The sequence below is a fragment of the Sinohyriopsis cumingii genome, chromosome 16, assembly GCF_028554795.1.
Source record: "Sinohyriopsis cumingii isolate HCF-2022 chromosome 16, ASM2855479v2, whole genome shotgun sequence".
In the NCBI taxonomy this organism is placed as follows: domain Eukaryota; kingdom Metazoa; phylum Mollusca; class Bivalvia; order Unionida; family Unionidae; genus Sinohyriopsis; species Sinohyriopsis cumingii.
In genome coordinates, this window is record NC_142976.1 from 76533105 (window position 1) to 76551638 (window position 18534).

The 18534-nt window shown below is 35.1% G+C and overlaps 1 protein-coding gene across 4 annotated transcripts in view; it reads right to left on the reverse strand.

Moving 5' to 3' along the window:
- Positions 1-18534, reverse strand: part of LOC149780837 (uncharacterized) — an 83740-nt gene that overhangs the window by 11696 nt on the left and 53510 nt on the right. For all 4 annotated transcript variants that reach the window (XM_089937899.1, XM_089937898.1, XM_089937902.1 and 1 more), the window contains 6 exons: positions 16891-16963; positions 15538-15707; positions 12665-12793; positions 8875-9097; positions 7792-8027; positions 6354-6461 (listed from right to left, as the gene is read on the reverse strand). In XM_089937899.1, coding sequence (XP_089794025.1) covers positions 6354-6461; positions 7792-8027; positions 8875-9097; positions 12665-12793; positions 15538-15707; positions 16891-16963 — 939 coding nt within the window. The remainder of the gene's footprint in view (positions 1-6353; positions 6462-7791; positions 8028-8874; positions 9098-12664; positions 12794-15537; positions 15708-16890; positions 16964-18534) is intronic.

Sequence of the window (18534 nt, forward strand, 5' to 3'; positions counted from 1 at the left end):
TCAAAGACATTATTACAGTCGATATTACAACTGAGCACTAATAAAGTTAATATCTAGTACTTTCATAACAATTGAAGAACCCCCATCTAAATAGATACAAATTTTAACACTGGAGAAAACTGAAAGAAGTGAAAAATAGCAGACCACGTTTAATACAGCAATTTCAGCATTGGTATAACAAATTTAGGGTGTCAGGAGTAAATCAGAAATGATTACATGTGCTAATACATTTACATGTGATCTTCAAATATAAATGTGATTAATTTTAGATGATACAGTAAAACCTGTTATGAGAGACCGCCCCTTCTGCCAACCAAAAGCGGTCTCTCAAGACAGGTGGTCTCTCATAAGAGGTGTGTGAAAATGGACTGGTTTTCAGGGTCAATAGTTAGCATTGTTGAAAAATAAATAATACCCATACTCACTGTACATGTATCATATCCTTTATTCATGAATCTTGTTAAATAATGCATGCATTCCTCTCAAAATATCTTTATATAATAAAGATATACATCTATCAAACGAGAATAAAATTTATGTTTCAACATCACATTAATATATACAAAAAATTAACAGATATGATGTATATATCTTATTTTATACACTTATTCACTTGTTTTTTTTTTTAAAGAAATCCATTATACTTCTTTGTTGACATGTTTTACTCAGCTATTTGGTCTGAACATGTATCTCAGTTATTGCCCTTTCATGAATCAACTTCCCACTTACTGGTATGTTTTTACTCCTTGCGACACAAAACCACTCCCATACTCGCTCGTTTAGATCTCCGTAAACTGTCCGTCGTGCCGTGGCATATTTCCTCTTTGCTTGTGCACCTTTCTGCCATTCGTTTCTAATGGACTTCTTGTCTTTGATTACATTTTGAACTTGCGTTTTACCGACGCTTAAGCTGACTGCTATTTTGCGAGTGGTCTCGTCTTTTTCATTTCTTTCAATGACATTAATCCTTTCTTCCAGTGTTAAAATTTTTCTTTTTTTCAGCGGAGATTCTGCCGTTGTTATTAGTGTTGACGTTATAAAGACTATCGGTTTTGATCAGGTTTTGGGGAATTGTGGAATAAATATATATTATGTACCAATGAATGAAACCAAAATACATAATTAACTCGTCAGGAAACAATACTGTACATTTATTCTGAGACGAAGTTTAAATCAACAGAGTTATAGCTCGATAAACAAATGTTCCGACCATCTGCACCCACGTAAACAGATTGTGGTTTGGTGAAACACTAACAAAAGAAATAAAAAATAATTTTAAAAAAATCCGGAAATGATTCTCACTTACTAGTATTAAAGACAATGAGCTCATTCACCGTCCAGGCATTATGGATTAACTGGAAAGCAAACGACGTACTCAAACCAACACTGAAGCCCTTTCAAACGATTTCTCACTTGGACATAAGGACTACCGGCGTTTTGTGAGTTTTCATACAGATAAAGAAAAAATACAAACCTCTAAATTGACTGCGTATATCCATCATTACTCCCTTTGATGTTACTCTTACTGGCTATTCACATGACTTCGGCACTACATTGGCGGTTAGTGACATGTACTTTAGTCTGGTTTACTGCAGTTTACAAATGACACCGTACGCTGGAGTTGTAAATTTCACAAAACTGGTAAGACAAATTATTTTTAAATACTTTATTAGAGCAATCTTTGCTATTTATGCAGTCTTTGTTACTAAGGATTAAATGATGGTTAGAGGTGTTTATCCCGATATATGGTTGTTCAACTATAGTGTTATTTAATGTGCACTTTGTTTGCATACTACATTTATCCCGAGCTCTAGTGTTTACAAAGGATTAAGTTAAGGTCAGTGGTGTCAATCTGTTTTGATTTTTTGGCGATGCGGTCGTTCATAGCAGTGTCAAAATGCATATTTTGCCAAGAAATCGCGGTCGCTGGTCGCGTTCAGCAGGTGGTCGTTCATAACAGAGCGTTTATATAGTAAAATCGATCCGTGCATTACGATTGTGGTCGGAAATGACAGGTGGTCGCTCATAGCAGAGGTCGCTCATGACAGGTTTTACTGTAGAAGTATATCTATTGCTATATACACCGCGCCTGGATAACTCGCGATCCCGCTTATAACGCTGTGTCCGTCTTGGCTCCCGATTTTTTCCAGAGAAAATGTATTTAAAGTGTCTTTAAAATATGCTGAACATGAAAAAATTACAATAAGAATTGATAAATTAAACCTTGATACATTGCTCGTTTTATCATCGAAAATGGTGATTAATGCCCGTAAAAATATAATCCATATTTTGAAATTTGCAAGTTCTAAAGAAGAATTAATTTCAGAGATCTCGAAAACGCTTAATTACGCATATTTGGACGCCAATTTTTGATCTGGGACGCAGAAAATCACTGAGGCGGGAGTCCTCCATACGCATGTAATAGGTGCGCGGCAAAATTCAAAGATTTGCCGGTCCTGTTTCAGCCACCTGCTTTGTGGGAAAATGTGTTGATCAGTTAACTGTGCTGATATTTACAATGACAGAATTCAGTGACTGAAAGACTCTTTGATGTACTGTTGCCATTTTATAAGAGTACATTAAAAAAAAAAGAACATGATGCAAGAGCTAGGCGGCTAGTTCAAAGACTTTGAGTAGCGGCCGAGTGAGAAAATGTACTGATATTTAGTGATTGAATTCAGAGGCAGAAAGACCCAGTTTTAAAATCCTAGCGAGACCTCTGTTTAAAGATATCATAGATTATGTAAGATTTTATGATACATAGTTGTCAGTATACTGTAAATAAACAGTCTGGTGAAATAGCTATCAATGAAAACTTCTGGTAAATGCTAACAGGTGGCAACAGAGAACGAAATAAACACCAATTAAATGTCTTCCTGTGTGAAAGTCACGTTCTAATCCTTTAATTCCGTTTCAGTGTAAACATTATAATCACAACATATTATGTTCATTGAAAACATGAAAAGAGTCAATCGACCGTCACATCGAAACCCGTGAGTACTTCTGTGAGAACCTAATTACATGTACATACCGGCTTTGTTTTGATCAATAACTTGGGGAAGTGTTTGTTGCATTAAAAAAAAAATCAATTATGAGAGACCTCGGGTGCTGGATTAAGGGTCTTGGAGCTGCCTTTGACGTAAAGCAAAACAGTAACAGAGACAACGACGATGATAGTGACTTTGAATGTTTCAGTGAAACTGATGTCATTAATGCCGAGGCTGTTTGGGAGAAATTCGTACAGACTCATGGTCCTGAGACGGGCGTTTCTCTTGATATGGAGGAGTGGATTTGTGCTGACAATGATTGCCCCACAGCCGAATACATGTCAGATGAAACTATAATTATTTCTATAGCGAACAAATTTGCAGCAGAAGACGATTCTAACTGGAGTAACACAAGTGTTGAAAGTGATGCAGACGCAGATGTTGCACCCGTGGGGGTGGGCCCTCTGCACAGGAAGCAATCAAATATTTTGATATTGCCATAAGATGGCTGGAGACCCAAAATGTTGACTACATAAAGCTCATGCAGTTGAGAAATCTGAGGGATTTTGCTCGGCGGCAGAGAAACCAAGGAGTAACACGCACAAAAAAATAACTTATTTTTTCAAAAAGTGAATTGATATTTGTCAAGCGTGGCACAAACGGCAAGTATTAAATTGTTCTAATTTACGTTGTTTTAAATTTGTAGACCAATTAAATACGTCTGTACTGATTAACCCTTGCTTTTTTTGTTTTCCATTTTACTTCTATCACATTTAAAAACATTTATCTATCTATCGTTCGATCGACAGTTTCTCGAAAAGAGTCGATCTTTTGTATATAAAAAAAGCGTCTAATTTGGATCAAACAATAAAACTAGAATGTATCCAATTCAACATAAAAATGAGTGACGTAGTACACAATGTGTGAAGTGGTACACATGTTAAGCGAACGGAAACCACGTGGAATAATGTTTTCGATGATCGCCTCAATATACTGTAATTTATCCTGAAATTAATGTTGTCCTATGAGGAAATAATAAAATACACTGTTATGAAGAGATATTTATTAACATTTAATCTCAGAACGATTATAAAGTGAGTATTCAACAGTATAATCTGCCAAACCCCCCCCCTTATTTCTCCGTTATGTCGTCAATCACTTCATTGGTTTTGGGTTTATTTTATAGGTCCCTCGATAACTCGCGCCTCACTTATAGTGCGGTTGATGTTTCTGGACCCCGATGTGCGCGAGTTATCGAGGGAGTGGTGTAATTGCAATGCCAGTAGCTGGTAAAGGGAAGTAACATTTCCATTGGTCAGAACATTACCATGTGATCAAAATGAATTGCGTTTATTTCTGTATGAACTGTAAGGAGAATTACTTTTCTAAGAATACCCACTTCTATAAATAGAGTCACATGTACAGCATAAGATAAACACTGCCAGTGAAGGCAGACACGAAGTAAGCATTAAAGGAAAAGAACATTGTAACAATGTATATTAAAAAAATTGAATAAATTTGGCTTTCATTGGATGAAGGACTGGTATTATGATGACCTTATTATGACCAAGCAGGACAATCCCAAGTGCTATAAATAGCTATGTAACAGAAAACCCCAAACATGTATTACTACACTCAAAAAAGATTTTGTTTTTTAATGATGCAAACAAAATAACATAACGAATAATTTTGTTTTCAGATGAATGCATACAATATTTCTGCAAGAACTGTTAATAAAGAATAGAAGATATATATATACAATGATTGTGCTTATTTTTCTTTAAATATTTCTGAAATTCAACCATGGAAACTGGTCTTTTTGTACAACCCTTTATGAGAGACCACCTGAGATACTGTTTTTTGTTGCCAGAAGGAGCGGTCTCTCAAGACTGGTTTTACTCTACATTTAAAATCTGATCAAAATCTAAACACAAATATGGATGGACACCATCACAATATGATCATTACAGGGCTCTACCATGTTTTTAAACATCTTAATCATCTGTCCATTACTGAATAACTGGTGCAGAAACATAAGCTCCAACTTTCTGGAACTGCATCTCTCACCTTTCACATCATTCTTTTCACTAGGACGAAAAACAGCTGAAATTCTTGTACATGACATCAGCAGAAAAAAGGTATCACTTGGCGAAATCAATGTTTAAAAGTTTTTAACACTTAAAAACATTCATAACATGGATGATACTAAACTCCTCCTGCCATTGCCGTCACTGCTATGAAGTGACATCTACATCCAGCTACCTGATAATTTAGCAAAAGAACTTGTGTCAAGAGCCCAAAAATGTGGTTATAAAAATGAAATATTTAATGGTTCAAGACAACAAGGGCAAATTCTCAAGTGAAACAGGGGCAATAGCTCTAACTTGACACAACCCTTCATGATATTGAGGCCCTACACCATTTATGCTGCTATGATATTCAATTTTGCAAGAAAAAGAGTGAAAATTGTGCCTACCAATACTAACTGGTACCATGTTTGGTTTCAATGATATCCTTTAAATGTTAAATGTGCTGGCAGATCAGATGGCTACATGGTTCCTTCAGCTAACGATAACAAGCAAACAGACATTTATCTGCTGACTCCTTATGTAATGACAGATGCAGGCCTGCCACCATAAGTGGAATGAAAATCAGGAAGCCAAAGGAAAGACAAAATCACAATTTGGAGAACATCAGGGTCATTGCTTGAACCATATATCTGCAAAACTTCACAAAGAAATTGACATCTCCACTGTGTCATTTAAAAGAAAACATATGCTACAGTCATACCATAAAATGTATCATTTTTCCATTTTCATCTTTATGCTGAAATTTATAACTCAAATAACACACTAAATATCAGCATAAAATAAGAAAATGGAAAAGTGATAGATTTACACGGTATGACTGTAGTGTATTCATAGATGAATTTCTGCAACACTTTTGCTCTCTTTGAAGGTGGCAAAGCCATCAAGAATCAAAACATATCCTTTTAGACATTTTAAAAAATTGGATGAATGGGTAAAAAATTGTAAAATTGGAATTTTCAGATTTTTAAACAAAAAAATGGGATGATCCGGTGCAAATCAGCATAAGTGGCAGGTCTGCAGAGGGGTCTATAATTTTCACAGCTGGGAGTACAATATACACAATGTTCTGCCAAGAGTTGTGCAGTGAGGTTTCATTTAGTATTTTTTATTTTAAACAAATCAAAGTCATACTTGCCTCTGCTCCTGCTGCCACCAAAAACCAGCTGTTACTGTGGGCAATGTAACACAGAACCTCCAAAATATGTGGCCAAAACAAAAAAACATATCATTAACACTGAATGTACAAAATTGACTGGGCAAAATGTAAGAAAATTACCTCATCCACAGTTCCATAATCCACAATGAGTATCTTGGGATTGGATTGAGGCCATCTGGTGCCGTGCAATGCTTTGCGTGTTGCCATAGCTTCTTCTTCAGTAGAATACTGAAATTATATCATGTCTTTGATGACTATCATGTTCATAAACTGAGTTTAACATTAATTAAATTCACTTGCAGTCTAGCAAGACTTTTCAGACCTTATTTTCCTAAAAAGTTCATTACTTGCCCATACCTATTCGGAGTCAAAACTAAATGGTAAGAAACAGTAGAAATATTCATCAATACATAAATGATTTAATAGTATTCATGTTTATTTAATTAGAAATAGAATTAGAATACACAAAATCACACATGTTGTGAAAACTAATATCTAATGAACATAAACTTCAAAAAAAAAAAAAAATATGTAAATTATTGTACAAATTAAAACAATTAGAGTGAAAATTATAAAGAAAAAAAGGATTACATACTATAAACCTACTATGTGTTAAAATAGTCCTCTATGTAAACATTACTAGGGCAAGACTGACTTCTGATATCCCTGATCTGTACCTTTGGTCAAGATATGCATTCTTGAACTTAACAACACTGTGCTGAAGCCATTATTTGCTAATTAGACTGACCATGACCTTTATCTATGGTTTCTTTAATATCCATGTGAAAACCATCCAAAATATTTGGTCAGAGAAGTAACTATGCAATAAAAGTTATTTTGCAAGACCCAATTTTCTTCCTCTTAGTTTCTTTCTTACACTATGTGCAATCCCTTCAAGATCTGGTCAAGGTATGTCGTTTAAAATGTAGTTATGTGAAAACCATTATCCTTCTTTCAATCACTGTAACCGAAACACCAAAATTAAAAGCTTTATTTCTTATCCAAAGTGTAATCCATCCACAAACTTTGATGTACTTGGTAAAGAAGTGAAACTCTGTGCAGACACCATTTTTCATTTTGTAGCCATATGGCCCTGACCATTGACCAAAGCAGCCCACACTCAACAGCCTTCTTCTTTACTCTAAATGCAAGCCATCCACAAAGTATAACCTTGATCTGTGACAAGGAGCTAAAGTTAGTGTGCAGAGACCATTTTTATTCTTTCAATCTGTGACCTTGACCACTCAAGTTTGAAGCCCAATATTGATAAACTACTTTTTCACCCATAACTGATAAACTGTTGTATGGACATACATCATTACAGGTCTTTTGGGAGGCATTAAAAATAATTGTGCATAAAATCTAATGAACATGAAGTGACTGCACATTCATTTTCAATCACTTCGGATGCTGGTACAGAACTTTTCAAATTTGATGTCATCCAATAAGCTTTTTTCTTCTTCAGGATTTAACTCAAAGGTTACTAAAATGTACTTCAGGGATAACTTAACACAACAAATTAAAATATACAACAATGGACATGTATTGCTCAACTTACTGTTACATAGCAATGAGACTTGATTTTATCTATCCAAAATCCTTCATCAGTGAAATTTCCAGTTCTCTTCATCAGCTCCTTCAACTGATTCACAGTAAAAGGTCGCACAAGGTTGCGAATGTGCACGATTCTGCTAACAGGGTTTCTGGCTGGTGACTGCCCTCTTCCGGCTTTCATTGGTTCATCAGGCTGTACCAGTGGTGGATTACTCACACGCCGAATAATCTTTGGCTCACCTGTAGGAAATAAACAAGAGTCATTTACATATAATGTATTCCTTGGTCAGTTCCATGCTAATGTAAAGATTCCTTCTGAAACAATCCTATGGCCCAGTATTCTACATTTTTTAAAAGCATTTAAACCGGTAAAATGTCACCTAGCATTCTTAATTTAGACATTGCTTACGTTATTCTTTGCTTCCATGGTAACATAAAAATACTGAATGCAGAGAACTATGAGTATAAAAACACCTCCACAACATCTTACTTGATATGTGTATCATGTGGCTTAAAATTTCACTTAACAAATTTTGCGTTATGCCTTGGAAATTAACGTTTATTAGAGCTGTGTAACAGGAACAATTTTGTACCATGGCTTTTTTTAACATATTAAAGACCAAAAATGTAATTTTCTGAGGTAGAGACATCTGCATTTTCTTTTCAGTTCCTGGCCCTCAATAACCTGGAATAAAACTATGTTGTTCCAATTTATAACAATAACAGTGGTTATCAAAAACAGGAATAAAAAATATTAAAAAATTCACTAGTGTGCGCACAAAACCATCCATATTAGCAAAAAGGGTGGAGAAAATGTCAAAAATAAAACAGAAATGTATATAAACAATGGTAATAACGCAAAATGACATGAAATCATAAAAAGTCGAGCATCCAGACGCATGTAATAACCCCATGAAATCCACAGAAATGAAGGACAATACTACAAGTTCTGGAAGTAACTATGGCATTAGACTGGGACCAATTACCATTTGGAGGGAATTCACCTTGTCCTGGAAACCAGACCTATAAAAAGTGAAAGCAGCATAATAACAGCAACTGTATTTTAAAATAATACATTCTGTCTCACCTTTGACCCTTTCTTCAATTGTTTTCTTTTTCTTATTTTCCTTGTCCACATCATGCCTTTCCTCACCATCCTTTCTGTCCACAACAGTGGCCCTGACCTTTTCTGCCTTGTCTTTTGCTTCCTCTTGTTTCTCCTCCTCAGTATCATCCTCTCCTTCCTCTTCCTCCTCAGCCTTCTCCTCCTCCTCACTACTAGACTCCTCATCAGCCTCCTGTTTCACTACCTAATAAATTTATAACAGAAAAACATCAGACTGGCAGTACTACATCGTGAAATCAACATGTAAATCAGTTGGTAGAAACTCTAGTATGTGAATTATCATGTCCCAAAACTACTTGTAAGTTAATTTTCCATCACTTAAAGTCCAAACAAGAGCCAGTAGTGATGGGTGCATCACAAACGTTCCTGTTCTCTATAATATGCTCAGCGGGACCTTAAAAAAAAAAAACTTTGGCAAGAAAACCAAAGACTGGAGAAAGTGGGCATTAAGAGACTATAATTCTTCCAAAAATGATTTGGAGTGCTTGAAAACCAACACATTCAAGGTCTCATTGAGCTAAGCCAGTTAAAAACACTTCCACCAGCAATACTGAGATGAAGTTATCTAACAAAGATCATAACTCTACACAATCATGGAATTTCTACAACAAAAACCATAAAATGGCACATCAGGTTTTGAAACAATGTACACATTAAAAAAAACTGCATCAGAAAATGCTGAATGATTCATAAGTTATGCTGGCTAAAACGATCAGTTCTAATGGAGATTTCATACTTATGAGAAAGGGAATAACTGTCAAACTGGACCAGAAACAATGAAACCTTTAAAATACATATCTACATGTAACAGGCAATTCACCTATCAAAAATGGCATTCAGTAATATGTAAGAGTTGCTAAACTCCTGGTACTAACTCAACTTCTATTATAAACCAATAGAAACATCATGATAATACAAATTCAGTAACTTTAAATTTTGGATTGAACATGATCAAACCTATATTTCTCAGTCTAGATCCATCCTTCATGCATGCTCCCATATGGAGAAAACCAACAGCTGTTGCATTTTTTGATGCACAGGTTTTCAATTCTGCACCTAAATATTCAGGTGCTGATTTTAGTAATCACACATTTCTTGACTGGCTCTTATTCTTCCATATAATTAGTACTCGGAGTCCTGCAGAGCTTTCCTGGTTACAAGTAATATTCTAAGTGAAGATGAGAAGTTCATTGTCTAGAGCAATCGCACTAACCAAACGTTGAGACAAAATCCATAAAAAGCTACATCTGGGTCTATCAAGCTATTTACAAAGCAAATTCCATCAGACTATCTTGAATGGTTCTTGAGCTAGTTACAAGGAAAAGCTTTAGAGGAGATTTAATACTGATGAAAAAGGGCAGTAACTCAATCAAAATAGAACTTGACAAGAAAAATCTTTTAGAAAGTACATGCTCATATAATAGGCAATTCACCTACAGGAACCACCAATTATGAGCGAAGATTGCAGAGCTATGCTAGTCAAAACTGACACACCACGTGAAGAAATGAAATTATCAAGGGTCATAACTTATCAAGCAGACTATTAAAAAAAAACACAACCCCTGCATTACATTGCTCAACCAAATTAGCTACCATGACTTCATAGAATGGAAATGCTAAAGTTGCATTTCACACATTTATTTCAACAGGAAGCTCAAGGATTTCACAGAGGCAAACATGTAATTTCAAGTTTAAAAAATTAACTTCATGAAATCTTAGGAAGAATATTGATAATGGTATTAATTCATAAAATATATGAATAAATTATTTAATTCTAAAATTATTTTGAAACATTTTTTAAAAAAACTATGGTGAAGACATTGTAGCTCAAACAGTTTTGAACCGCTCCGGTGGCCTAGTGGTTAGAGCGTCCACCTCGGATGCGGGAGGTCGTGGGTTCGATCCCCGGCCGAGTCATCCCAAAGACTTACAAAAATGGTACTAACAGCTGCCTCGCTTGGCGCTCGGCATTAAGAGGTTAGTGTTAGGACTGGTCGGCCCGGTGTCAGGATAATGTGACTGGGTGGGACATCATGCTACATGTCTGCGGCATGATGCCCCAGTGCTAGACATCACTATAAACTGCCACATTGCAGACATCGTAGCAATATGACTGAAAAATTGTTAAAGCTACGTTAAAAAATCAAAATCACATCACATCACATCACAAACAGTTTTGGGGCATAGAAGTGGAGTCGTAGTCATCTCATCTATATCAATTTTGAGTAAGCACTTGTTTGCCAGTGTTTAGAACTCCTTCCAGTTTATCATGCTTAAGCAAAATACATTTTAGATTCATTCCCACCAATGATATTTCATTTTTGTATGCTCTTCATATTTATTATCAAACTTCATAGCTCATTTACTCATTGATCCAGCTAAGGCTACTTAATTCAAGTCCCTAGTCCCTAAAATCAAATACATACCAATTTTCATCAAAGTTCCCAGTGACTTTGCTCTCAGCACTAGTTCTATGGTACTTCTTATTCAATTTAATCCAAATGAAAACTAATACCGTGTCCTACAAGAATTTTCTACTGATTGGAATAGCATCTATACTCGCAATTAAGTCGAGGCAAAAGATCCTGAATTGCTGAGTCATAATATGCCTGAAGATCCAAGTCCAGGTTGTTTTTTCTACTGATTACTCCTAACAAACTATAGACCAAGATTTTGGTCTGTGCAGGTTGCAGTTGGATTTGACTTACAAGCGAGTATATACAACAATTAGGTGCAACAGGCCTAAAAACATCTCTTTTTGAAACATATTTTATCGATGTGATTGGTACACAAGCTGATGGTACTGGTCAAATTTGTATGACATAAAGTGACCACAGCTACATTGGATTAAATAACTGGTAGTTTGTTAATTACTGTATCCTTTTGTTCACATCATGTAGTACTTACAGCACTGTATCCTTTTGTTTACAGCATGTAGTATGTACAGCACTGTTTTTTTTTGTTTACATCATGTTGTACTTACAACACTGTATCCTTTTGTTTACATCATGTTGTACTTACAACACTGTCTCCTTTTGTTTACATCATGTAGTACTTATAACACTGTATCCTTTTGTTTACATCATGCAGTACTTACAACACTGTATCCTTTTGTTTACATCATTCAGTACTTATAACACTCTATCCTTTTGTTTACATCATGCAGTACTTACAAGTCAACACTATCCTTTTGTTTACATCATGTAGTACTTACAATTCAACACTATCCTTTTGTTTACATCATGTAGTACTTACAAGTCAACACTATCCTTTTGTTTACATCATTTAGTACTTATAACACTGTATCCTTTTGTTTACATCATGCAGTACTTACAACACCATATCCTTTTGTTTACATTATGTGGTACTTACAATCTCAAAACAAAGCCGAGCCCATATGTGACTCAATCAGACAACTTCATGAATATACAAGCATACCAACAATGAAAAAAATTATAGATGATCAGGTTTCTTACTTTTTTAAAAATGTATTTCTTTTCTTTCTTAATACTTATGTCAGTAAATTAACATTTTTCAGTTAAATTTGTCAAAATTCAAGCTTTATTTAAAGACGAAAGAGTGGTTTCAAGTATTTTCTCATGACTTTGGAGCTAACCTCAAATTCAAACATTGTTCATGGTAACCATCAAAATTACCAATTTTTCTTTCTACGTAATTCTGAATGTCTTCAGACTGAACAAGATGCCCCAACTACTATTGTATAAGTGTCAATTCTCTACAGTTAAACAACCTGTATGACAGTGCGCTGAATCTTGACATCTCTTGTGTCCTCCTGGTCAGACAGTCCGCCTACATCTTTTTCATCTAGGTCCAGTGATGCTTCATTTAGCATGCTGGGCTTTATATCGGATATCAGACCCTGAAAGAGATCACAATGAGTAAAATAAGTACAGAAGACATCATTTATTCAAATGTCAACTTAATATTTGATGATCAGTTTTTAAAACTTGTATTCAGACTAGTCTCTTCTTCAAAGAGACAGGAATCAGGTGTATTTATATAATAAGATATAAAATACTGACAATTATATTTGTTCAGCTTATAAAAAGCTTGTAGTCTAATGTTGTGAACGTGCCTTACCTTGAATCAGACCTTGAATCTTAATTCCAATATAAACAGAATCTTAATTCCAATATAAACAATCACATAAACGCTAGAATCTATTCATGTTTTTCAACAAACCTTTGTGGGATGATGATCTATGACCAAATAAAGTTATGTCCTGACCGACCAATGGTGAGGTCACAAAGTCCACAATGATGAAATCTGATAATGACCTTTAAGATAGACTTGTAAAGTTACAAGCCACATGGCTGACAAATCTCAAAAAGGTTAAAGGAAAAGTGTCCAAAAAAAAAAGAAAAAGGAAAAAAGAAAGGATTAAAAAGAAACTGATTAGGGACCTTGACCATAAAGACAAAACCTTGTCAGTCATTAATGAGCACAAGTCTACCATGGTTCACCCATGTACTTCAAACAGCTTTTACGATAAACACTAGAAATAAAAGAAACCATAAAATATTGACCTGTGACCTTTACCTTATGATAAGTAATCACCCATTAAAAGCAACACATCTTGTAGTATACCAAGTTTCAACAAATCATCTCAAATTATTGAGGGGACAAAAGTACAGCTGAAAAATTAAACATTCAAGACTATTATGCCGAACCTTATCATAAAACGCCCAATGTGGTATAGAACAAACCTGCTCATACAAAAAGTTGCATCCCTTAATCTCTAACAGCTCAAATGTAAGTGGAAAAGAAAGTGTGATTAAAACGTTTTAACATAACCTTGGCATTGAAGATTGGAACCCCAACACATTTTCTAAAGATGATGCATATAGAAGCATGTGAAGTTTCATTCCTTAATTTCAAAAAGTTCTAACATTTGAAAGGAAATGGAAAAAACAAAATAGTAAGCCATAAACTTGTTCTTCAAGGCAGAAACCTGAAAGTTACCGAGGTACATATTTTAATTTCTACAGCTCTCAATTTAGAACCAAAAAGTGTAATTGAAAATTAAAATGTTGAGCTGTCAGCTTGTCACCTTAACTTTGATGTGGTACACAACACACCATCTAGTGATGATATAGAAGTGTCAGGGTTCATGTAACTTTGGAAGTATAAAATTTTCCGACTTTTTAATCAAATTTCGAGATTTTTTCAAATCAATTCAAAATGCATAATTCATAACAAAGCATCAAATGATGTAAATTTTGTCTTGTAGGTGATGGAAAACTTAAAATATAAGCTCTAACCACAACCCTGAGGATTGAACTCCAATGTGGTATATGACATGTTTTTTTTATGATTTATAATTATACAACGTTTCATTCCTCAATCAAGAATGGCTTTAAAGTTAAAGAATGGAAATAAAAATGGTGAGCAAACAAAAACATGGTTACCAAGAAACTATCATTGGCAGGACCTATTTCTTGACAGTATGCAGTGCTTCAACCAGGTTTGAAAAAAATGGGGGACCAACCAGCACAAATTATTTGAAAATGTGAGCTAATCCTGGGATTATTACGAAAGGAACCTCATAATAAAATGTGATATCATTTACAAAACGTATATTAGATGTGATATGCACAAAAAGCCAAATAAACTTCACTTGAGGTTTCTCCTCTCTGATGCTTCAAATCACAGCCCAATAAATCATCCCCCAATCTCATATTGATACTGGTGGATACTTAGTCTGATCTCACATATTCATTATATGCAACTAGCACTGGCAAATCTGTCCACAACATGCTGGGGAACGTTTTCGATACTGGTACTTCCCATGTCTCTTGAATTAAAACCAACTGAGCAACAAATACAAAATATTTCCACATCAAATCCAATGTTTGACAACTTGTAAATCCCACATGGAATAACAATACAACCCTACCTCCCCATGCCATTTTGGTTTTCATGGCTACATCCAGCAGTTCCATCAGATAACAACAGTCAATAACTGGACCAATCAGGCACTCGTCATTTTAAAGTTTGGTCATCTGACTCAACTCGAGCATACATGGATCTTGTCATCTGAGTGTAATGTGCCTTTTGTTAGCATGAATCTGTATGCAACAGGTTAAGAATATTTCAAATTACCTGCATTAGTTTTTTTGTTCAGTTCATTTATAGTGTAATTTGACAACAAAATTTAAAAAACTGAGAATATTTATTCACTTCTTGGTCCTGGCCCCACAGTAAATCCATGGACATTTGAGTCGAGTCACATGACAATAGCAATGTAAACATTCAAATGAGTGAATGTGCAGAAAGGTTTCTTTTTTGTTGGTCTGATGACAGATCTAGATACAAAATCTAAAACGGCCATGTAGGTAGGGCTTATTATAATCCAAAAGTATGCCAAGTATATTCTTAACCACTCAACCAAGAAATATTATGTAGTATACTGAGCACACCATATTTGCAGACCACTCCATGTCAGGAGAATAGGGGAGAATCAAAAGCGTGATGAACAGTGCAATTATAAAAGATGGATTTTGTTCATTTCACTACGATGTCTATTTTTTGCAAATACCACAAGGATGTAGTTTATCCCGTCTTAATTTCTGCATAGTTATAATGGCATGGACAATTGCCTACCTTAAGTGAATCTGTAGATATGGCAAGGCTTGTGGCTTTTCTGGGTGGTTTGTTGGCAGTGGAGGCAGTCTTGGATCCCCATTTTCTCTTTCGGAGTGGTTTTTCTCCTAATCCTTCTGTCTGCTGTGAGTGCTCCTTGTCTTCCTCCCTCTCTCCATCCTTGTCTCCCCCTTGTAAAGCAACATTTTAAAGAAGCACTGATTAAGCTGTTTGCATAAGTAGAAGGACAAGAGTATAAATAGATCCCTTAGACTGTGAGAGACTGGGTGTGTGTGATTTGGATTTAAAATGTAGCTTTTACAGTTTTTCAGTCATATCGCTACGATGTCTGCAGTGTTGCAGTTTAAAGTGATGCCTAGCACTGCGGCATCACGCTACAGACATGTAGCATCATGTTCCACCCAGTCACATTATCCTGACACCAGGCAAATGAGTCCTAACATTAACTTCTTAATGCTCAGTGCCAATCGAGGCAACTGTTATTACCCTTTTTATACAAATTTTTGTTATGACTCATCTGGGGTTTGAACCCACAACCTCCCACATCCAAGGCAAATGCTCTATCCACTAGGCCACCGGAGTGGTTTCAGGCTGGGTGCATATACATGTGAAGTTGGTGGGTGAACAAGTTGTGCATCAAAGGGATCTCTGTCATGCTATACCTTGATATATCCAGGACTAATGACCAATGTTCTGAAGTCTGCATTAGGATGTGTGTACTTTTACATAAAATCAGTCTGTTCTCACAAGCTTTGTTCATTTTTATTAATCTCTGTCATTTTTTTATACTGAAATGAACAATTTTTGTGTGATTCATGTGTTGGCATTAAGTATATTGCCACACAATACAAATTTTTTGACAAAAAAAACATGAAGATTAAATCTTGTTTATTTGGTCAAAAAAATTGATAATTAACACGAGAATCTTTTTTCCTCAGACAAAGCCACTCCATGAAATCTTCAAACTATTTCTCTGTACATGGTATATAATAAATATGTTCCAATATATGTTTGGATTCTGTTTGTTTGATAACCACACACAATATGGTTGATACTCGCTTTATTGAAACAGAATACAAGTTTGAAAGCAAAAAAAAAAAAAAACAGAAAAAGGAAACCTGCATACTGAGCACATAGTCATTTCAATTTTCATGCATCCAAAATGAAAGATACTCACATTTATATGCAGCTTTCACCCTCTGTACAAACGATGAAGATTCACTAGTTTCCTGTAATAATCCACTGAAGCTGTCAAGTGCTATTTCCAAGGCATTAAAACTTGTTGTACAAGTGACTTATCACATACAAATTCTTAACATTATTTAAGACTAGAATTGAAAAAGTTGGGCATACTTGTCAGTGAAATTCGGCGTGAAGATTTTTTCTGTTCCTTGGGCTCACTCTCCTGAGGCAACTCTCCCTCTTCCTGTAATGTAAAGCAACACAGTGAACTTGTGCCCATAAAGAATTGGATTTTCACATTTACAAGCCTTGCTCTTAATGGTTTGTTTATTATTTAAGAACTTTTACCATGCTTCTAAATTTTCACAAGTATCTCTCCACTTAACCCTTTTGTAACAATCGTCTTACATAGGTGCAGAATAGTCAGTCAAACATTTTAAAAGAAGATATGTATCATACACCAGATATGAACCTACATTAAAGAGGTCTACTGAAACATTTCAGCATAGCTACTTAGTTAAACCCACACCCAGCTGCAAACAGCACATAACCAGGTCTACGTATCTATCCCCCTCCACCATAAAACTGAACTCAACATATCAAGTAACAAAATGTTGCTCATAACGTAAGAAATATTAATTGAAACTGACAGCCCATTATATTGGTCAGAATATTTTAAATATGATTATCAATCAAGTAAAGTTTTACGATATTGGGACTAGGTCTACACTGTTCCTTGTACCTGTTCTCTGAAATGATCTACCGATACATTATCAGTGTTCTTATTAGCAGCCAGAAGCTGAAATATATTTGACTTTTACAAACTGTAACATTGTAGCTGACTAACTGTACATCACTGCAACATTTTGATTACAATTCTGGGTGTACACTTCGAAGTTGGACACAGGTTATACGTAAGTGAATATGGAACCTATTTAACATCAGTACATGCCTCAAGATCACAACTTACCATGAATTATTGACAACAGCAGTCTTAAAATACCCTATGAAAATCTTTATCAACAAATCCTTTAACTTCACTATTTACAATAAGGAAATGGAGTTTGCGTTTCATAAATATAAATTGTATAATAAAGCATAAAGATTATTATTTACATTGGTATGTGTGTACATATGCTATCAATGAAAGTTGTTCAATGGCACATCAGCATAATAATGGCAACATAATTAATACTTAAGTTATAAAAATGTAAATATGAAGTATTTCTAAAAATCCTTTCAGGAAGATAAACTCTTCCAAAATAAATGTCTGCATGAAGTATACAAGGTAAATGATGAAAGTTAATGATGTTAAAATTCCGTTAGACCAATATAATCCCATAATAATGTGCATTAAAAACAAAAGTGAACAAGGTTTATATCAATATATATTAACCCCTTGCCAACAGGAGGACAATGGAAGTAACCAACTATATACCAACTGATATGGTAGTCAGATGTCATCAAGGCCAATAGAGTTAGGTACCTTGGATAAGAAATAAACCAAGGCAGCCAACCCTGGCTCATCTGGACAGGATTATTATACATGTTACCATTGTGAGTCAGGAAATATAACTGACAAACTATTTAACAAAAAGCATTAGCATACAAACTTTTTAGGGCTGAAACTAAGTTTGAATAATTGATTGAAACTGGGTTAGGTTACAGAGACTGTAACAAAACAATGGTTCACAATACAAGTCACTCATGCAAGAAAATACGGTCACAGTGACCTACTATGTGTATGCTCCGAGTTGTTCTCCCCATGGTATATCTAAATACTGCAGAGATGCTCCCAGAATTTGATCACTGAAG